The 21,909-nt window shown below is 51.8% G+C and overlaps 2 protein-coding genes across 2 annotated transcripts; both read right to left on the bottom strand.

Moving 5' to 3' along the window:
* Positions 1–497: 497 nt before the first annotated feature.
* On the bottom strand, positions 498–16,023 carry BLM (BLM RecQ like helicase). Its single transcript, XM_065688521.1, has 21 exons — positions 15,890–16,023; positions 15,262–15,818; positions 14,499–14,685; positions 13,970–14,091; positions 13,508–13,640; positions 11,821–12,533; positions 10,799–10,975; positions 10,285–10,403; positions 9,711–9,824; positions 8,856–8,954; positions 8,623–8,771; positions 7,705–7,811; positions 6,783–6,943; positions 6,133–6,328; positions 5,534–5,724; positions 4,368–4,515; positions 3,797–3,996; positions 2,836–3,028; positions 2,308–2,430; positions 1,693–1,897; positions 498–792 (listed from the first exon to the last, which is right to left on the bottom strand). Exons 1-21 carry the CDS (start codon positions 15,982–15,984, stop codon positions 609–611), a joined length of 4,173 nt encoding a protein of 1,390 aa, XP_065544593.1. The 5' UTR covers positions 15,985–16,023; the 3' UTR covers positions 498–608.
* A 425-nt stretch (positions 16,024–16,448) lies between these two features.
* On the bottom strand, positions 16,449–21,902 carry CTSH (cathepsin H). Its single transcript, XM_065688211.1, has 12 exons — positions 21,742–21,902; positions 21,593–21,624; positions 21,385–21,490; positions 21,225–21,295; positions 20,723–20,827; positions 20,394–20,480; positions 19,655–19,710; positions 18,814–18,895; positions 18,668–18,736; positions 18,159–18,265; positions 17,611–17,736; positions 16,449–17,006 (listed from the first exon to the last, which is right to left on the bottom strand). The coding sequence occupies exons 1-12, from the start codon at positions 21,815–21,817 to the stop codon at positions 16,931–16,933; spliced, it is 993 nt and encodes a 330-aa protein (XP_065544283.1). The 5' UTR covers positions 21,818–21,902; the 3' UTR covers positions 16,449–16,930.
* Between the last annotated feature and the right edge of the window lie 7 nt (positions 21,903–21,909).

Raw genomic sequence — 21,909 nt, 5'->3', positions numbered from 1 at the left:
CCAGGGGCGGCCCGCGGCGGGGCGGGGCCTGAGCCGGGCCCTGCGGCCGGGGGCGCCCCGCGGTACCGGGCGCTGGGACGGGAGGGCCCGGAGCGGGCCCGGAGCGGAGGCGGGGCCCCGAGTCCAGCGGCAGCCGCGGGGCCCGGGCCCTGGCTCCGGGAGCGCCGGCGGGGCCGGGAGGGAGCAGCCCTGGGGAGCGCGGCTCGGGAGCCCCTGCGGCCCTGACCCGGCGCTGGGGCAGCGGCGCAGGGGTTGCAGCGCAGGGGCAGCGGCGCAGGGGAGCTGGAGCTGGAGCCGGCGGGGCCGGCGCAGGGCCCCGGCGCTGCGGAGGGAGAAGCCCGGGGGCAGCAGCACGGGCGGGTTTGTGCGTGTGCTCCAGCACCGCCGCCGAGGGCGCGGGCAGCTGCCTCCCAGGGCGCGCTTACACCCGAGCGCTGGGTTCCAGAGCCCATGAGAGCGCTCTTGCTTTCCGGCAGGAAGCAAGGTCTCAGTGAGCGTCCGAGTTTAAAAACGTTTATTTGACAGGTTTGCCCCTGACACATACACAAATTCACAAAGGAAACAACAGTTTAACAGCGCTTACACCCGGGGCTGCTCTTGCTCAGCCGTTACAGCACCACATACGAGGGCTGCAGGAAGGGTCTGGTTTTGGGCTTGGGCAGTGCCATGAAGCCCAGCTTTCCAGCCGCTCCCTGCGTGGCGCTGAGGCCCTGCCACGATGCGCTGCTGCTGGAGGGGGCCGGAGCCTTGGAGCTGGGCGGCCTCTTGGTCCTTCTGTACTTGCTGTAGCCACTGCAGAACGGAGAGAGCAGGGCCATGCGTCAGGTCCGCTTTACCTGCCCCCTTCCCTGCACCCCTGCTGTACTCATAGACCCCACCCCTAGATTTTCTAGAAGGCTCTTTGGTTAGTTCCTTACCGTGCAAGGCAGGCTATGAGCACAGCAACCCTTCAGAAGGCACGACTGATAACCCCAGAGAAGAGCTTACTGCCCAACTTTTCTAATATCCCCCGTTTACGAAAGAGGGCAGAATTTGTCCCAGCTGCTGCTCCTTTTTCAGTTGTTCCCTTTCAGCACTGATTAATCATCGTGTTTTGATCATGAACCTTCAGCACAAGCTGCTGCTACTTGAGTTACCAGAGTAATAACAACACTGACTGCTAAAAACAAGGTGACTACTCAAAGGATGATCACCCTGCAGTAGCTCAGTGGTGGCTCTGCCCTAGAAGCTCGAGACTAACCAGACTCCTGGATCCGAATGTTATGCTCCCGATGCAGGCACAATTGTGAAGTACAATCGGAGGGAGAACTGGAATTAACAAGGGACTGGGAACTAAAGGTAGAATATTCCATCAAATCCTTTAAGCTTTCTCTGCGTTTCCAAGCTCAGAATGCAGTCAGGCTGCTAAGAATGGCTATGGCAGCATGCTGAAATTCAGTGCCACTACATAGCTTGCGGCAGGCAAGTGAGAAACAAAGGACAAGCGTTAATATCCTCCTCACCAGGAGCTTTTTAAACAAAAAATGATAGAAAAACCAAAGCAGAGGAGTTGGTACCAGGCACCTGGAGAATTCCAATGCTATCCTTAAAGCCTACACTCCTGAAAACGCCATAGGGAAAACCAGTACAACTCGGATCATCATCCTGCTGTTCTGGGCAAACAACAGTTACCGATGACCACAAGCAACGTACCCTCTGTGCTGGAACTGCTGGCCACCACCGTTACTTGTCTTTTTCCGCTTGGAGTCTCTGAAGTTTGGTGGCCTTTTCCTTTTCCTTCTTTGGTTTGTGTTATTGCAAAAATAGCTTGAGGTTGTTCCTTCATCTGCCTCTTCATCACTCCCTTGTGTGCCAGCACTTCCCGGACCCGTATCCACACTTTGGCCAGCAGCATCTTCTACAGATATGAGTTAAAATGAAATCAAGATATTGCCTGGGCCAGTCATGCACTGGCTGCACCAAAACGCCTGTCCTTGCTGTTCACAGCTCCTCTGCACTGTGTAACAGTGTTTAGATCCCAGTAACTAACAGGTTAAGAGCAGAGCAGTAAGCTTGGCTCCCATGTCCCATTCTTAGTCTTTAAGAGATAGGCTGAATTTAACTAGTGAGAGGATAGCAAAGACCTTTGTATGCTCTGAAAGTATGCAATTGCTCCCTTTTTGTCATTACTAAACTGTAAGAATGAGTTTCGTTCTAGTAAGAGTTAGTTGGTTGTACTTAAAACCAGATAACTTTCGAGAGAAACTTCTGATAGAGGAGAAGGGTACTCAGCAGGGAAGCCCACATTAGGTACAAGGCATACTAAACCTGGTGTGGTCCATTCCGAGTACTTCTCCATCACTTTCATTATCTCTGCACCATATTTTTCCAGCTTGTCTTCTGTGACACCATCAATCTGCAGTAAAACCTCCGCATCCGAAGACAAGGATTCTGCAAGGTAACAAGGTACCAATTAGACCCATCAAACACACTTGGTTTTTAAAGAGATCAGGGTGGAGGAAATGAACTCCTCTGAGTGCCACCCTGCGCATGAAGTGCTCCAGGAAGGAAGCCTTTATTCTAGCAGATTTCTAGGTGCTTAGCACAAAAACTACTCCAACAGTTTTCTCCCCAGTGCTGCAAGGTTTGCACTGCAGGACATTCACTTGGTTCTTCTCCAGCAGTGCTGCTGCAGCTCCAGGAACCTGCTCTGTACCAGCTGCTCCCCAGGGCTCATCCGGCTGCATTACATACCCCTGAACCTGCTTTCGCTAAGGTGAGGAAGGCAGGTTTCCTGTCACACACAGCTGCCAGCAGGGGCCCCAGGCACCGAGGAGCTCACATTACTGACATTACCTGCGATTTTCTTCAGCGTCGAAGTACTGAAAATGTTGAAGTAATGCACATCAAAGACCTTCCCAAGCGTTTTGCAGGTGTCTGTGAGCTCACTGAGGCACTTCTTGACCATCTCTTCCCGCTGGGACATCTTTGCCAGGGAGGCCCTTTGCTTTCTGATGGCACTGGCACTTTCTGTTTCATGGAACTCCACCTGCCAAAGGAAGCCAATCGATCACCTCTGCCTGGGGAGTTACTGCAGAGCCATCATTAGAAGAGTGACTGATAACACAGGAATACAAAGGGAACATGGTAACAAGGAAACCAAAAGTGCTCTTTGATGAACCAAACACAGCCGTTTACCCACATTTTAAACTATCTTTTATAAGCTATTCAACTGTCCCCAAGTTTCTTCTGCAAAGGACTAGCAGGGTACACACAGCACAGGCATGAGACCCCGAGGAGCCAGCTCTCAGCTAGCTTTAGACTGAGGTCATTAGGCATAATGCTGAGGGCTCTCCTCCAAGCACAGCACCAATGCAGAGGAGACACTGCCTCAGGCAGTTCTGGGACTGGTTCCATGACCTTCTTCAAGTGCATTTTCCATCACTGCTCACCAGTGACTAGGAAAAAATAGAGCAGAAAATGCAGAGGGCAGCACTGCTCCTGCTCTTCTTAGGCAGCTTTTCTGTGTGGTCAAAGCTCTCCTTTCTTGTCAACTGGAATCAAGATGGATGGGGAGACAAGAGAAAGATTTAATCCTCTCCAATGCTCTCCAACTCACCTTTTGCCTCACATTACTATTAGAATGCTGGACTAGAAACTGTGCTTGCTGGATTCTGTTCCCTGCATCTGCTGAAGATCAGTTCTGTACTTCAGCTGGCAGGCAAACCATGTCTGAACTATCCTGGGCTGTGTGCTGCATAAAAACTAGCACACTCCTTCAAATGATGCATTAAAGAAACTAAATCCTCTTACTCACCTGTAGTGATCCATCTAGCACAGCCTGAGCTTTCTCTCCCAGCACTACATAGGCCACGGCTTGGTCATTAGCTGTGATATACAGATCTTCATCCAGAATCTTGTCCAGGACCAGTTTTCTAAACAGCCTTTCCACATTATGCCTTGAATAGGCAGCTCCCTTCCCAAATATTCCAGACTGAATCTTCGCACTTGCTGTACCTGTGTGACAAAGATCCCAGGATCAGCCTGCAATTGGGAAGCCTACGTGTGGACGTACGTGTTTACAGATGCACCCGTGGAAGATTCCCAAGGGTATTCCATAGCCTGTGCACATAGAAAACCGCATTTAAGCACCAGAAACTCTGAGCACCATCAGGAAACTAACATGATCACTATAGCAACTGAAATGGGTTAAAGCTTTAGTCTCAGTTATTTTGGATCATTTACCAGCAAGAGATTCCTGGAAAGAATAATTCTGCAAAACAGATCTTCCTTTAACCCACTGCTGGCATTGCACAGCCTCCCGATGCCTCGGCAGGGATCCTGCACCGAGTCTCTTTAGGAGCTGTTTCTGGAAGAGCAGCACTTACCTAGGAAAATGTCTACCATCATGTTCAAGGTGTATCTCCCAGAACCTGTGTTTCTCTTTCCATTTGCTCGTCCCTTTTGTCCACAATGCTCTCGTACAAATCTTATAATGCTCTTCACTTCATCTGTTACATTCCTTGATTTGTAATCCTATTAAAATAGACTGGATTAGGAACCACGTTAGGTGGTTCTGACCTAACACAGTCATTCCTGACAACTTGGGCTTCTGTTACTGAGCTTCTTCTAGGCATGAATTCATTTTGTTCCAAGCTGAGAAACAGTGATTTTCTACACCTACAGTGATACCAGATAGTCACAGGGATTCTGGGTTTGATCATACTCTGGAAGATGCAGGAATACACACCACCAGATTGTAAATAACCTCTGAGGTGTTAATTCTATAGAGAGAGCTGCAAGGCTGCAGCTGAACACTGGTAACCTAGGTAATTCATTCGAAAGCATTCCTGTAATCATTCTATTGCCATGCACCAGACCTTACACTTCCAATATAGATTAAAATGAGAAGACTGGATCGAAAATGCACTATTCTAGTCGACCTTGTTAGAATCACGGCCACGTAAGGTGATGCTTCAAACACAGGACTGAAGCAACTTCATCAACTGGTCTGGTTTATAGACCACTGTTCCTTCCCTGTCTGCTCCCACAGCTCTCTTCATTTCTACTCCTGCTCGTGCCACTAACAAGTCTGCTTCAGTCCTTGGCACATAAACCCTAATCTTTGGGCCACCTCGAGCAGTGCACTCCTCCTAACCTGGCACTTGTGCTACTCTGGCAGCACAAAGCTGCCCTGAAAACATCAGAGCAGGCGGTTGAGGGATTTCCCCATAGCCATTATAGCATTAGCTCTGCCTCCTGTAAGCACTGCAGCCAAGAAAATCAACCCGAGGAACATCCTTGCACCTCACTAGTACTCTGACAGAAATAACATCGTAAGCCCATGGATAGTCTACTATCTGTGCAGTAGATCATCCACTCTGTAATTCTATTCTAGGTTAAACTCTGGAAATAACTTGGAACATCACAAAAATAGAAGGCATCTTCCCGGATTTTCTCCATTCGCCTTCCCAAATGTCATGTAACCAGTTTTTAACACAGCTAAATGCAAAACCAGTTTAACACCACTATAAATAGGAGCTATGATTTTTACCTTCTTCCTACTGCAGTTATCACAGATTACTTCTGGGTGATCTTTACAGAAGGTGGGATTAAAATCAGTTTCCCCAAAGTAGGCCAAAAGCTGGATTCTCCGGCAGTCCACCACATTCTCACAGTAGTGAACCATGCTGTACAGGTTGTTGAAGTGGGTCTGCCTCGTGTGGCTGTTCCCATCTTTCTCCACTGAAATGCAATAAATGCAGTTATATTTGTTCTATCTGCACCCCTTCATTTTTATATATTATCAGATAGACAAAACACAATATTCTTTTTTGCTTAAAAAAGATATGTTAGACCAGAACTAACCTAGAGCAGATTTTACCTCTAAGGTGTAAAGAATGAAGAAGGGAAATAAGACCAGAATGGCAAGAATCAAGAGATGGATACGTATGAAACAAAACAGTTTTGACTAAAACTAAGTACAAGTGACAAGTTTTTCGTTACAGGACACCAGCCAGGTAAAGATGCAGGGCTCTCCCCTCTGTGCAACTCTACACATGGTGCTTGTAAATGAGGAAATAACAGGGTCTAAAAGGAACCAGTGACTGACTTCTTCAGCATTGTGTCCATTAGGTTACAGCCAGAACTCACTCAGGATTAGCCTCCGCAGTCTGGTAACGTCGCTGTAGCTGTAGAAGAGGACACAGTGGGACATCTCCCCATCCCGCCCAGCTCTGCCAGACTCCTGGTAGTAACCTTCTATGGATTTAGGAAGAGAGGCATGGATAACATAGCGTACGTCAGGCTTGTCGATTCCCATCCCAAAGGCAATTGTTGCACATATAACCTAGGAAGGACATATACTGTTACACAGTTTTGAAGTTACTCATGCAGCACTCCACACCAAAACCAGACAAAATGGTGCAGAACCCAGAATGCCAGTTCTAACACTCTAAGATGAATACGAAACAGCAAAACCACCTCTCCTTTCAGAGAGCTACTCCAGGCAAAGGGAAAACTCCACATTTGAGTCTCAATATGCGATCCAGCAGCATGCCTAGAGGTGTTTCAGGAGCCTGGTGCTGCTCAGTTCCTCCCTCCTGGAGGATCACACCTCTGTGCAGTGCTGCAGCCTTTGACTTGTAGAACTCCCAGCACAAAGACAGCTGATGTGTCCTGGCAGATCCACTCGGATCAGCTTTTTCATACTGCATCCCATTTGGCACTGACATTACCCAGCTTCACTTTCATTTCCTAGGCCAGGAGGCACAGAAGTGCTCTGAATTCTATTGCTTTTTTACCTGGCATCCCTCTTGATTAATCCACTTCCTCTGCACAAGGTCTCTGTTGGAGTCGGTGAGGCCAGCATGATAGGCCAGTGCAGCCAGACCCTCCTTCTGCAGAGTGGCCGCTGTGGTGTCACACTCGTGTCGGGAAAGGCAATAAATTATCCCAGAGTCATCTGCAAACACATAAAATGAGTGCTACTGCACAGCTTCACTCCCTTTCACTTGCTTAACAGTCATACCTGGCAAGCAAATACTTCTATTCCAGTAGGGATAGGTTGGCAAGCGTAATGCAAGAACTGCTTAATAAAGTAATTTTATTAGTATCAGATGCCTGTGTTAGTTTCTTCTCACCCAATTTCCTGGTTGTTGAATCAAGAAAAGTTTTCCTGCTCGGTACTGAGCAATCTTGGGATTTAAAACACATCAATCAAGAGCTAGAGCAGCTTAGGCAACGATGCACTAAGTTACAACACCAGAGAAGCTGTGAAGGGAGGTGGGTGCAGTCAATCCAGCAGCAGGAGCTGCAGGACCCCAAAAGGGAGCCTAGAAAGATTGGAATCTCTGAAGGTATCTTCAAGGGGAACCACAGATAAGCAGACCAGCAGAATTAAGCAGTTAAACAGTGTGACATGAGATGACCTTTCTGTGCTGAAGACAATGCTAAAAGATCTGGCAAACTCCAGAAATATTACTCAAGGCATTACTAGAATTCACTTTTCCATCTTAACATGAACTCTTGTCTTTAGGATGCTCATAAATCCAAATCCCATTAGCACTACTGTCATTCTTCCTCCAACTTGGCTTCCTTGTAAATACACAAATTGCTTACAGAAAGGCACACGTTTGGGGATTTTACAGCATCAGGAAAGCTTTTCCTGCCTTGAAGAACAGTTCATCAGTTCCCTGCAAGCACACTGTGCTGCTCAGTACTCACGTGGATGATATTTCTTAATCCATTCCAAGCAATCCATTGCCACCTTCTTTGGCTTCTTGGGCAATACATCATATTTCAAGTTATGCCTGTTGAAGCTCATTGTAAACCTAAAACACAACAGTTCATGGGTGCTCATCGGCCCTCTGGGTGCAGCAATCCTTTCAACAAGCAAGGTACTGGTTGGAACATCCCAAATCCAACTTACTACTGCTTGTTCTGCACTGTCTGCAAAGAAATTATGGTCCCACTATGCGCACAGAGATTGACATTGCCCATACTTCGGGGCTAAAATTCCTGGTTTTTTCTCATGGCTGTGAAAACCACAGCTACATGGCACTGTGGAGAGGAGGAAACACCCATAAACCAAACACACACATGGTGATTTGTCTTGCCTTCATTTCCCTCTTGAGTAATAGCAGCATCCACATTTGACTGACCAGATCTGCAGGATGCAGCATCACCTCCCCCTTTACCCTAAACTACACAATAAACTCCACAAACCAGAGTGCTTTATTTTCCCATCGTGTACCATGAAAACATCACAATGCCTCCAGGCCCAGCGGAACCTCATTATCTCCATTACTGCCAATGCTAATTAAAAAACACTTCAGTGCTTGCCGTTTTCCACGAAAAACACCCTAAAATACAACCTGCACATTTTGTCAGTGACACAGAAAATTTCATGAGGTTATTTTCTATTAAACACCTTCCTTAGTCATGCAAGGAAGAGTCTGGCAAGTTGCCTCCTTCTTCCTTTAACATTTTGGGTATAACTCACATTCAGTTCTATACACACAATCATCGGTACAACTGCTTCAGAGTTTCAGATGGGCCTGTGATGCTTTTCTTGCTTTATTAGGTTTTCTACTCAACATTTCTCTGGCACAAATAGCTGCAGGAACCTGCTGAGCAACTTACACTTGTGGCTTTAGCATCTCGAGCTGATTCTGGATATCCTTCTGCACTCTGGGGTTGGCAGTGGCAGTAAGGGCCATCATGGGAACAGCGCGAAACTTCTTACGGAGCATGTTCAGTCTCTTGTAGTCTGGTCGAAAGTCGTGACCCCACTTAAAAACAGAATTCGAGTGTAACTCGGTTGGATGCTCCAGGTGAGCCTTTTGCCCCCTTACAAACCAAGCCAAGGTTCTTACCTGGCTGACACAGTGGGCCTCGTCGATGACAAACCGTGCTAGGAGCTTCCTGTTGTAGAGGTTCTCCAGGGCTGACATCAGCCGGCTGCTTGCACAGACCTAGGTCCACATCCACCAGTGGCATTAGAGAGCAAACAGAGGGAGCAAAGTGTCCCCCCACCTGACTAGGAACACAGAAACAACTGCTCTGTGCAGCAAAGTTAATCCTGACTCCACATGTGAAGCCTGAAGGCATAAGGAAGATGGAATGAGCTTCATTTTAATTAGCAGTGATGCAGCTGGTTTGGGATTATGCAAGGTTCTGGGACCATCTACCCAGAGGTCCTACAATCCGAGTAAATTTAAATGGCGTATGTCACAAAACATAGGGAAAGACAATACTGAGGAAAGAAACGCAATCAGCACACTGAACAGTCCCCTCACACAAAGCTCTTGTAGGGTAACACGGTTTTAAACACAGCATATAATTAAGTACAAGGCAGTCTTTTGACAACCACACATTACCTTGACAGTTACATATATTTTCCTTGTACTGTTCTACTCATAGTAGTTTAGATTCTAACAGCTACTTGGCAGCAGTTAGCCACTAATGTGCAGCAGGATGCACCGAAACGGACGGGCATGGAGGGTTGTTTTAAGAATTTAGATTTTACAGACATACTCAGTTCTCATTCTTGGTTTATCACTGATTGAGATGAGTTACATCTGCACAGCCTCTTACTGAACTACCAAACAATGTGGAACAGCTTTTCCCCCCAGAAGCCCACTCTAAGGTCAGTGCTTCCCTTTGAATGCTTCACAGCAACCCCTCCTCTTGCTGCTTCCACCAGTCTACAGTTCCCATTGAATACAAACCTTCTCAGGGGTGACATACAGGAGCTTTATGACAGGATCTTTTTTTGACAATTGCATGTATATTTGTGAGGCATCAGCATCTGTTCTATCACCAGTCAGGTATGTTGCAGCAATCTAGATTGAAAAATTATATCAAGTTTGAATAGCTGCAAAAGAACTTCCAAAACCATCCCTACATCTACTTATAAACCTCTGCAGTTTTGTCCTAAAATGTATTATCTACCTTTGGTTCCCTGGTCTGTCAACCTCAGTAATACCCTAAGGATGAAAAAGACACTTCACCAAGACAAAATACAACTAAATACAACACTCAGAGCCTAAAAATTGGGCATCTGTACTTCAAAACTAAGCTTCAATAACAAATACACATGAGCATCAGTAAATTTAGCAGTTAGACTGCCAAGATATTCTAGTTCATCCAATTTAGATCTTGCCAGACAACCTTGTGTGCCTTTCACAGTCCCCATCTAACCAATTTTTGCAGTTCATATTTGAAATCATGATAAGATTTGCTGTAAAAATTCAGATTTCCAATGCACTTACGTGCTCTTTAACTAAATAAAACTCAACTTACATCTAAAGTCTTCAGCTTCTGAACCTGGTCTATTATCAGCGACCTCAGTGGAGAGATAACAATAGTGACTCCAGCAGAGACACACGCTGGTAACTGGTAGCACAAGCTTTTACCACCACCTGTGAGGATTAAACAGAGCACAAGAAGTGCTAGATACCCAGAGGAAAGTGAGGGAGTGTGGGGAAGAGGAGGAATTGAGGAGACCTATTTCTTACTTTCCATTTTACAGCACTTTCAGAAACAATAAACTTTTACCAATGACTGCCTCTAATGGGGTACCGGTAGGATAAGGAAGAACTATCATGTGAAATACTCTGGAAGGCAGAAATTCAATCACCTCAATCAAAACACCACAGCACACAGTGTTCCAGAAATCCTGCTGCCCCAGAATTCCAGGAGCACAACGTATCACCGCAAAGGCACAGAGAAAGGTTTGTCACAGGCCTTGCAAAAGGAGCTCCTGGTCCTTATTTCCCAAGTGTGTGCATGCTGTGTGATGTCTGGAGGTACGTACCAGTGGGCATTAAGATGAAACAGTCTTCACCCAGAAGAGCAGCGTTGATGGCCTCCAGCTGGTTTGTCCTGAAGCAGTGCAGCCCAAACTTCTTGTGAAATACAGTCATCATTTCCTCAGAATGGGAAAATTTCAGACCCCTGAAACGCTCCAGTGCAGGGTTAACAACTGCTGGAGCTACAGACCAAGAAAATGCCCTTAGAGTAAGTCACAATATCGGGTTGTGTCCCTCTTGTAACATAGAACTGCTCCACTGGGAGGGGATGAGGCGCTGGCACAGGGTGCCCAGAGAGGCTCTGGCTGCTCCATCCCTGGCAGTGCTCAAGGCCAGGTTGGGCAGAGGGGCTTGGAGAAGCTGCTCCAGTAGAAGGTGTCTCTGCCTGTGGCAGGGGTTGGAGCTGGAGGAGCTTTAAGGCTCCTTTCAACCCAAACCATCCTTTGGTAACAGACAACTTTGCCACCACTTCCACCCTTAAAACCTTTTAAACTCAAATCATGACTTCCTAAGAAGTGGATACCCAAGGGTAGGTGCCAGCTGGATAAGTGACAGAGAAGCTGGTAAAATGAGTTAATGTTTTCACCTCCCTTTTACCAACCCACCCCTGCAGTAACCACAAGTAACACTGACCCACCCCTGTCCCCCAGGGGGCTCAGGCTGCCTTCAGCAAGTGCCCATTTTTGAACATTTTGCATAAGCACCTAAAGCTGTTGTACAGCCCTGAATGAACAACTGCAGCATCGTTCCTTAGTTAGAATACAGGAACGTGCTAGTTTCCAGTTTCAGCAGCTTCACCTTCCCAGCAGCCTGCAACCTGCATGGCCAATGGGTATTCAAGAAGTTTGGCCTCACTTGGAGGCAAAAAACCCCACAGAGAAGATGACTTTGCAAAAAGAAACCAAGAGAAATGTCCACAGAAACAAAAGGCATCGATGTAACCTACAGGAAGTTACTTGGCCTTAGTAAATCAAGGGCATTCAGATCCAAAAAGAGAAAGAAAGTCACGCCAATACACATAACCTACCTGAACAGTTCTTTGTTGTCATCAAGGAGCTTGACTTGGAAGCAGCAGGATTTGACACAACAGCAGATCCCTTGGCCTTGGACATTATCTTTGAGAGCAGCGATTTGGCAGGTGGCCCTTCCCTGATGGGCTGGTACAAGGGTGTGGACTGCCCCTCTGGTGCCGAAATATCCACCACGTCCTCCCAGCCCTCATCAAAGTCATCGATATCAAAGGGGTCCAGGTCAAAGTCAGCATCATTTATACCTGAAGTGTTTTCTGCAGGAATGCCAATGGGAGCCTTGCTCTGCCCTTTCAGAGCTGTGCTTGCAAGAGGCCTCTGCAGCAGAGGGTGGATTTCGCTGTTCCTCGCCCCGTAGAGGGTCGCCTCAGGATGGAGGCTGAGGGAAGCTCCCTCTGCACCATTCACCTTGGAGGAAGACAGTGCCGTGGTGATCTCCTCAACACTTTGCTTTGAAGCACAAGAGGCATCCAAGGTTTGATTTTTGGGGGTAGAAAACTTGCTTGAATGAGCAGAACCCAGCAGCAGGGATGGGGGGTTTGTGGCTCTGGGAGAGTTTCTGCCAGAACTGAAGCTCCAGCTGGGGCCAGGACATGGTGCAGCACCAGGACATGTGGGAGGCCCCCGCTCCACAGGCGCCTGCCAGGCTCTGGGGAAGCTGCTGTTGAAGCTACTTTTGTTCAAAGCAACAGAACTAGCGAGCAGTTTTCTCCTGGGAGAGATGTCAAGGGAAGGGAGAGAAAAGGAGATATTTAGTCACAAGCGATGCCTCATCGAGTTCTACAACATAAACAGTTTTGTCTCTCTTCTATTCAAAATATTACCATATGATGGCTACTTTGGATTTTGTGCCTCTCTATTTTAAAAACATTTCAAGCAAATCCAGAGAAGAGAAAATAACACCAGAGCTCAGGTGAGCAAACTAATTATAAGATTACTACATCTCCTCTGCAGGTGTAAAAGGAAAGAAATCCCCAAAGCAAGGCGCTGACCAGGCAGGATAGAGCACTGAAAATCACAATCCTTTGAGGCACAGACCTGAAGTTAATAAAGCAAAAATATGCTCGAACCAGACTATGGGTTTCTATACTTTCTAACAACTGTGTCTGACTGTGGTAATAAGGGGAAATAGAATAAATTCGTTCTACTGAGAATGCTCAGAAAAAGCACATATTTGCAGTCCAGTAAAAACCACAATCTTGGTTTTTATATAAAATAACAATATTTTATCTACGTGTTGTGTCATCAGATGCTGCAGAAGTTAAAGCAGCAGATGCAGTATCAATAACCAGGTAGACAGGTGACAAGCACAGGGATATTAGGAGGAGTCAATCGCTGTAGCCAGTGACAGTGAGTCTCAGAGAGAGGATATTACATTAATGTATCTGGTTACGAGAGCACCAAGCAGGTTCCGTCACCTCACTGCTGCTCCGGAAGCAGTGGTGCAGGTCACCTCCAGAGAAGGGGTACAGCACACCCCCTGCTCAGACTGGACATGGAAGCAGCTCCTCTCTTCCAGCAGAACATGGACACTGACAACACTTCAGCACGTTGGGGTATGTTTTTCCCTTCATTCTCTCAGTGATTTGAAGCCTTTCAGAACTCCTGCCCTGTGGTCGGTGCGCTGGGGACACCTACAGGCAGCCACCGCTGAGCACCCAGCAGCTCAAGCTCACTGAAGCCTACCTGAGGTCTCGCTGCTGGAGAAGGTCTTTAGCACACGACAGAGACTTGAGCTCATGGAGTGGAATGGTCTCTACCAGCTTACAGATCTCCTCCATGACACCGTAGAGCTGCTGCTCCAGAGGCAAGCCTTCATCTGCTGGATGGAGGGATTTCAGCAGACAGTAATACTCCAATATGTAATAAGGTGATGCACCCTCCCAAAAGACAGTAAATTGCAATAAATGAGTCTAAGTAATTCCAATTTTTAGAGACCATTTGCATACAGGAACCATTTCTGTGTTCATGAACCCACTTCATCTACACATCTTTGCCTTTGCATTATCCGCCTATATTTGTTTTCCAACCTTGCCACAGCTCTTTCAAACTTACTTCCAAAAGAAATGACACAGCACAGACAGGAGCACAGTCAGGTACAAACCACCCCCAAAATCTAGGACACAGAATTCCAAAGGTTTCACGTACCTGCATCCTCCACCCCAGGATCCCTCCCAGCAGCAGGCTGTGTTGTGGCAGCAGACCCAGGCTTGGCTGCAATGCTGCCCGCTGTGGATCTTCCATCAGTGGGAGACTCTTTGCAAACACTACTTAGATCAAAAGGAGAAGTCACTAAAGTACAGGTATCTGTTATCAAGGCATTGCCATGAGAGAAGTTTACCATTTAGAATAACAGCACTGAAGATGAGAGAAAAGACCAAGACCTTTCTGAAGCCGCAGTTAACCCCTAGTTAAAACCCAAGCACCTGAGCAGTGTCACCGATCTGTGTGACGCTTCGGTAATGGTTTTCCCCTCCCACTGCAAAAGGAAAAACAAGTCTTGTTTTTCCTGAAACAAAACCACCTTAAATATTGGCTGAAAAGAGAAGTATTTCATAAGCCATTCACAGACACGACCAGCTCAGCCGGTGACTCTTCCACAAGCACTACTTTCATGCCCTTTTTGGTGCTTTTAAAACCACCCCACAGACAGCTTTACCCAGGAGCTTTGTTTCACCTGAAGCTCTTCACAGAAGGCGAGAAGCTCGGCAGCTCTTCCTCAGGGGAGGGGGGAACCACGTCCAGGTCATCGTCCTCCCCGAGCTCAGCACCTGTGAGCGCCGCGAGCTCGGCCTCATCCAGCTCAGGGGGGCTGTTCTCATCGCTGCTTGGCTTCTGGCTGCCTTCACGTGTACCAGCAGGAGCTGAAAGTGCAGTAATATTGCTGGGTAACAGAGTGCACTCGTTCTGGTATGGACAAAAATGCAGCTGAACAGAGAAAGAGTAACAACCAAGCATAAAGCGATTTTATGTCTCTTGCATGACTTTTAAAAGTGCTTTTCTTCCTATAACGAGTCTCTGATGTGGAGATGATCACTGTTCACTTCTGGAATGCCATACAGGAAGTCTTGAAAATCCAGCCCTGCCGCAGGCCCGGCTGCACAGAGCACACACCGCAGCCCTGCACAGAGCGCACACACGGCAGCCCTGCCCCGGCTGCACAGAGCGCACACACCGCAGCCCTGCCCCGGCTGCACAGAGCACACACCGCAGCCCGCAGCCCTGCCCCGGCTGCACAGAGCGCACACACCGCAGCCCTGCACAGAGCGCACACACCGCAGCCCTGCACAGAGCACACACAGCGCAGCCCGCAGCCCTGCCCCGCACAGCCTGCGCTCGCCCAAGGGCCGCTGTCAGACACGAGCTGCTGAGGGGCCAAGCCCCTGCCTGCAAACACGAACGCGTTTTCCCTTGGTGCGCGCACGAAGAGGCAGCGCTACCTGGGGCCGCCTCCTGCCCGCCGTCGTCCCGAGCAGCCTCCGCCGGCGCGTCCTCCCACAGGCGCTCGCTGCCGCAGGGCGCCGCGTCCTCCACGCAGACGAGCGGCTGCGGGGACGAGGGCTCCGGCTCGGCCCCCGGAGAGGCCCGAGGCCCCGCGTCCTCTGCCGGGCCGGGGGCTCTCCCCGGGGGGAACTCGCCCGGCCCCCGCTGCCCCCTGGGGGACAGCACCGGCCCCCGGCCGTGCCTCCTCTCGACCGCAGACAAGTCGAAGTCGTCGATGTCGTCCCACTCGTCCTCGATGGTGATGACGGGGCCGCCCTCGGGCACGCTCCGCGCCGCGGCGCCTCTCGACGCGCCCGGGGGCCCGGCCCCGGCCGGCTGCCGGTCCCGGCCATGGGCCGCCGGGAAGGCGCCCGGGACGGGGGTGCTCCAGCCGGCGGGCGCGAGCGCGGGCAGCGACGTGTTCACGTCCTTGTCCCGGAGCGCGGCGGCGGGGAGGGCCCGCGGGGCCCGGGCCGGGCCGCCCGCAGCCGCGGTCTTCCGGAAGGTGAAGCCCCTGCGGAGAGAGGAGCGCGGTCAGCGCCCGGCGCGCCCCCGCCGGCCCCGGCGCGCCCCCGCGGTACTCACGCGGGCCGGTGCCGCGGCGGGGGCGCGCTGAGGGCGCCGCGGGCCGAGTGGCGCCGCAGCTGCTCGCGGAGGTTGTTCTGCGGCGGGGCCGCCATGGCCGCCGCGGGGCCGCCCTGCCGCTGGGGGGCGCCCTGCGCGCCGCGGGGCCGCCCCGTCAGCGTTCGCACTCCGCGCCAAAACACAGCCCGCGCGCCGCCATTGGGTAGGCGCGCCGGAGCGGAAGTGACGCACAGCGCTTCCGTTTCCATGGCAAAGGAGCGCTTCCGCCCCGCCCGTTGGTACGCGGCGGCGGGGCGGGGGTCGGAACGCGTTAGAGCCGTTTATGAACAAGGAGCGGGAGCCGTGGGTGAACGCTCCCGCATCGCTCGTAGGAACCGTGTCGGGAGGCGCCGCGGCCGGACCCCACCGGCGGCGGGGCAGCCGCAGTCAGCGGCAGGGTTAGCGTGAGGTAACAGCAGCAGTGCCGCCACGCACGGGCTCCTTCCCCAGCGCTTATAAACCGGTAGCAATAAGCTGCTTGCTTTTTTCCGCTGCTTTAGAAAAGAAAATCATTCGTGTGTTAGCATTCAAATACCCGGCTTTTAATTAAAAAAATACTAGAAAGATTTACTGAAACAGATAAAATTTACAAATCACAGCTCTGCTCTCTCTGGAGAAAGGAGAAATCGCCTGCAAATTAAAAGACGTCCACAGGTTACATCTGGTGCTGGGGAAGTGGCACCCGCAGCAGGAGGGAGCGGTGCTGGGCTCTAGTTAATGGTACACGGGGTAACGAGGAAGCATTCCCGCTGTCCCAGAGCCCCCGGTGCCACCAGCACAGTGCAGCCAGCGGGAGAGGCTGCTGTGGAGCTCAGGAGCAGCTTGAGTTTGGCTGGGGAGGAGAGGCTCCCACTGCTCGGAGCCTTGTGCAAGCCGAGGAGGGTGCCCGTGGTAACTGCGGGTTCTTCATCGTGCTCTCAGGGTCCTGATTGCAGTGCTCAAAGTCAGAGCCAAGCGGTCATTCCTTTTCCTGTGCCCTCTTCGCCAGCATGTGCTCTCCTCTTACACCTGAGGGACTGGGTAAGATGCACAGGCAGCGAGGCCACACATATTCTTTCCACGTTCAATAAGGAAGTACCTAAAAAGAGAAAGAAACATTTGTGAGTGTTCCCTCCTCTGGCACAGTCAGTAAACAGGCAGCATAATGCAACTGCTCTCAATGTGCAAGCTCCTTTCTCATGCCAGCACAAGGAGCACTGAAATACCTGTGACAGAGCTGTTCTATTGGTAGTTAACCAAGTGTTGCTATCCCCTGTGTCCCTTGTAGCACAAACCAGCAGAGTTAGCACCTGACTAAAACATTTCACTTGCAGCTGGAAATACCTGTGGAGCCGAGTAGAAACTCGCTCCCAGCACAACCTGTTTATAAGCACAGAAGGGACATGGTGCTTGGCTGGCACTAGGCAAACCAGTGGCTCTACAGCTCTGGTAGAGCCAAACCTCTGGGGACAACAGTGGGTACGTCAATCTGAGGGTCTGCTCCAACCAGCCCACCCCCGACTGATTGTAGAGCTCTATCCCCTTTGCTCCTGAGGCCGGGATAATTCCCCTGGTCCTGCCAGAGAATAAGCTGTGGAATTCCAGCTCGAGAGCCTAAGGGGCAACCCAGGGCTGATGCAAGCAGGTGGAATCTCACACTCTGGTCCTTTCACCACGTACAGGCTGCAGTGGGAGCTCCTTACCCCTCCATGCCCCACAACGGGCCCCAGGAGTTCTTCACAATCCAGTAAGGGGTCCCGTTTTCTTCTCCGTACCCCACGGCGAGGACAGCATGGTTCACCTTGTCCGGGGTGTGCTCACACCGTGGGCTGCAGGGAACAGGACAGGAACGGTCACCTCGTGTCTCACTCACTTGCACCTCTGCTCTTTCACCAGAGATCTGCAGCAGCCCCTGGGCTGAGCCTGCACCACCCACAGCTCAGATACACAGACACTCCCTGGGCCAGGCTGCCCCAGCCCTGTGGCAGGTCCTAGCTCTCTGCCTTCCTGACCTTCAGTGCAACCACAGCCCGGCCTTCAGGCTGGACTGGTTCCTAGCAGTAACCTGGCTCCAGGCACTGTTCCCTCATCCCCCAGGAAAGCAGTGTATCAGGGTTCAGTTTACTTCTGCTGTTTTCTTTTAAACAGCTCAGTGTCCCTGCAGCTGGCGCTGCAAAGCAGGAGAAACGGAGATGTGAAGGGATTCCAGGCCTACACCTTCCCCTCACCTCCCAGGTGCATAAACACTCACTTGGAGTAGACTCCTTTCCTGTAGTGCATGAAGTTACTCGTCACCTCGAAGGCAAAGCTCACCGGGTTGTGCTTCCCCACAGCTTCCACCATGCCATCCTCGTCATACTGAGGGAGGAGGATCCCAGAGTTACTGATCTCCCAGTCACACTAGGACCAGCCAGGACCCCCAGACCAGGGGTCAGAGCCCAGCAGGAAAGGCTAACCCTGGCTTTCTGCTTGCATTGAGAGACAAGAACCAAGACTTTCTCAGAGCCTGCAGGCACACTGCTGTGGAAAGTGGGCAGAGCCCCATTGCCTGTATTTTGGCTCCACCACTTCATCAGTGCCACCCTCAGAAAAGGGAGGTGGGGAGGAGCAGTGTGCACGCCAGCAGCACACTCCTCTCCCGGGAGCGCAGAGCATGCAGCTCACGCTGCAGGGCCCAGCACGTCCCATGGCATCCAAGCACCTTCCAGGTCAGGCTTGGCACAGCCCTGCAGGTTTGGGAACCAGCCCTCGGGGCCTTACCTGTGTGATATTGATGACATCCTTGACAAATGCAATGGCCTTCTCTGGCTGGAACTTGCAGGTGCCATTCTGTGCAGACAGGAAGGAACAGGAGTTAGAGCTGGCTCTGCCACACCAGGAATGTGTCTGAGCTGCACTAGGAATACCTCAGCCCGGTACGGGTATGTGTCCTCCCCCATGAGCCCCTTGTTGTATAGAATGTACTCGAAGGCTTGGCTTGGCAGGCCCCTACAAGACAGCACAGTCAGAACACAGGTTAACTCAGATGGTAACAATGAGCACAGCCATCCATATCCTCCCACAGACCAGGGGGAAAGGAAGGATCCCCATCCTAGCAAGTGGCTCCCTGCCCCAGCCACCCTTAGGAGTGCATCCTGAAGGGGGTCTTTTCTTCCACAGGGGGAAGAAAAGGAGTGTGATCAGGATGTGCTAACAGAGAAAGGACTAAGGAGAAGTCACAAGAAAACTAAAAAGCACGGAGTGGCTGTGTTTCGCTCTGAGCATTCCTCGGGGAGCACTCATCATACAGAAAACAGAAAGCTGTATTTTCTGCCTTCTCTAGCAATCCAGGAGGAGTTCACCAGAGAGGAAACAGAGGTTTCTGTGAGTTCCTTAAAGCACCACGAGATGTGTGTGACCCATGAGGAGCAGCATACCAACCCCCCTTTGCTCTCCCCCAGCACACTGAAGCCTGGCTGCAGAGCACCCATGACTGTGGAATTGGAAACCACTGCAACCAAACAAGTATCCAAAGGAAAACTAACAAACAAGGAACAACAGAGGCTGGGAAACACTGGAGCTTTAGTGACACTTTCCAGCCTCTAGGGAGGGTGAAATTAAAATGAGCAAAGCAAACACAGACACATCTCAGCCAAGTGGAAACAAAGACCTCATTCCAAGACTTAGACACGAGGCCTTGAGGAAGGCTGTCAATTGTGGAAAATGACATACTCTCATTTCTATGCTTTATTACTTCATATTACTTACCCGCTGCAGCCATGGTTGTTGAAAGCCTGGGCACAATCAACTAGCTGCTGTTCTGCCTACGGGGAAGGTTTTGGGTTAGTACATATCCAACCCCTGCAGCCAGAATACATGAGATAAAATGCAGGCGGTCAAAGAGCATGGGTTTTACCAACAGAATCACTCCACATCCCGAGGAGGGGACGAGGAAGGCATGGAGCCAGCAGCTCGGGATACTCCTGCTGCAGGAGGCATTCCTCCTCAGGCCTGCTCGGTCACTGGGCCACTGTCCCACCCAGGGGAGGGCAGGCTGAGATCTCTTCCAAAGGTCAAGTTTGTTTTTGACACTTACAGCCAACCCTCGGCTGTTCAGTAAGTCACAGCAGTGCCTACTGCCTTTCCAGTTCTTCAAGAATATAAATCCTCTGGGAGCTTAAAACTAAACAGTCTCACAATGTGCTGCTTACAGCAGGGAGCTCCTGCCTGCCTGCAATGTTGTCCTGCTCCAAAAAGGGCTCTGCCCAGGCCCGGGGCAGTGGGACACACGGACACCGAGAGGGGATGGCAACAGGCACATCCTTGGGCACAGAAAGCACCCAGCCACACTGCCCCGCAGTTTAGCTCAGCGTGTGGAGCACTGTAATGGATCTGCAGGGCTGGGTGTCCAGCTCAGAACAAGGAGCCAGTGGCTGTCCTAGCCAGTCCTGGCAGATAACCGGAGGCAGGACTTGCTGTCAGGGCACAGGAAAGGAAAACCTCTTACCAGAGAGAGGAGCTTTCCTGTTGCAATAGCAATAGCAGACTCCAAACAGCCTGTGGTGGAAAACGTCCAGCAGCTCCCACAGGGGCCCTGCGTTAGAAACCAGAAAGGGAATGCTTCATAAGATGCCCCAGGGTCACCAGCCTCCCCAGAACACTGGGGGGGAAGGACACACCACGCCTTTGCCTTCTGCTCAGCCCCTACCCCAGCCACAGAGGGGCTTCGGGGAGCCCGCTGCCCCGCAGACACACACCCCATCCCTGCACCATGCCCTGCCGCAGCCCCTCTCCCGGTGCACAGTCAGCGCACTGCCCATGGCACACGCTCCTCACCTGGTTCTTCACGGGTGTCACGAAATTTCCCTTCTTCCTCCAGTCGATGGAGTCAGGAGCCGGCCCGGAGCTGCGCAGGAAGCTGCCCTTCGTGGCTGAGCAGTTCTGCAAGCGAGGCAGGAGGGCTGCGCTGACTGCTGGAGCGAGCAGCCACTGCCGCGCTGCAGCCACAGCCCCAGCCCACTGCACACCAGCCGCTACAGCCGGGAAACCCGGGCCAGCCCTGCAGGGGCAGAGCCAGCCTGCACCCAGCAGCGGTGCCAGAGCTGCTCCGGGAGCAACAACTCCCCAGACAGCCGGGATCAGACCTTAGGTCTGCCCATAGGAGCACAGCTCAGCCCCGGAAACCGAAAGCAGAAGTGACAGCCCAGAGCTGAGAGCAGAGGGGAAGGGACGGCGCTCACCTCGCTCTCACCAGGCACAGCAGGGCACTGCCTTGGCCAAGCGATGTCGGGCATGCAGTAACGGGTGCAGAGCCCCCCGCCGCACACTGCCCGCTTACCTGCGGCTCTCTCCACAGGAAGAGCTTTCTGAACTCCGCGAAGGTCAGATCCGAGAACTGGTTCAGGCCCACTACAAGGGGGAGGACACGGGAGGGGTCGGCTCGCGGAGGCCCAGGCCCGAGGGCGAGCGCGGGCCGGGGCTGGGGGCGCGGCTCCTACTCTGGTAGCTGTGGTTGCCGGCGTTGTGCTCGTCGATCTGCCTCTTGTTGCCCAGGAAGGTGCGCAGCCTGCGCGGGTACTCGCCGGGGTCGTACCGCCGGTTGTGCTGCGGGCAGAGCGCGTCAGCCGCGCCCCGACATCACCACGGCACCCCCGGGCTCCCAGCCCCGGCCTCGAACCCGCGGCCCCGGCACCCCCGGGGCTTTACCTGCAGCATCCAGGCCTTGAACTGCAGCTCGTCTGCGGGAGAGAGCGGGCAGGCGTCAGCGGCTTCCCCGGCTCGGAGAGCGCCCGGACCAAGGCCAGACCGAGCCGGGCCGGGCCACCCCTCCCCTTCCCCTCCCGGTGCCCTTCTACCTTCGGCGGAGGGCGCCCAGGCGGCGGTGGGCGCCAGGAGAGCGGCCACAGGCAGCAGCAGCACGACCCAGCCCATGGCCGACGCCAGCCGCGCCGAGCCGAGCCGAACCCACCCGAAGCGAGCCGAGCCGAGCCGAACCGAACCGAAATAGCCCGAGCTCTGCCGAA

The sequence above is a fragment of the Lathamus discolor genome, chromosome 8 (genome assembly GCF_037157495.1).
Source record: "Lathamus discolor isolate bLatDis1 chromosome 8, bLatDis1.hap1, whole genome shotgun sequence".
NCBI classification, from domain to species: domain Eukaryota; kingdom Metazoa; phylum Chordata; class Aves; order Psittaciformes; family Psittacidae; genus Lathamus; species Lathamus discolor.
This window is presented reverse-complemented; position numbering and strand designations above follow the sequence as displayed.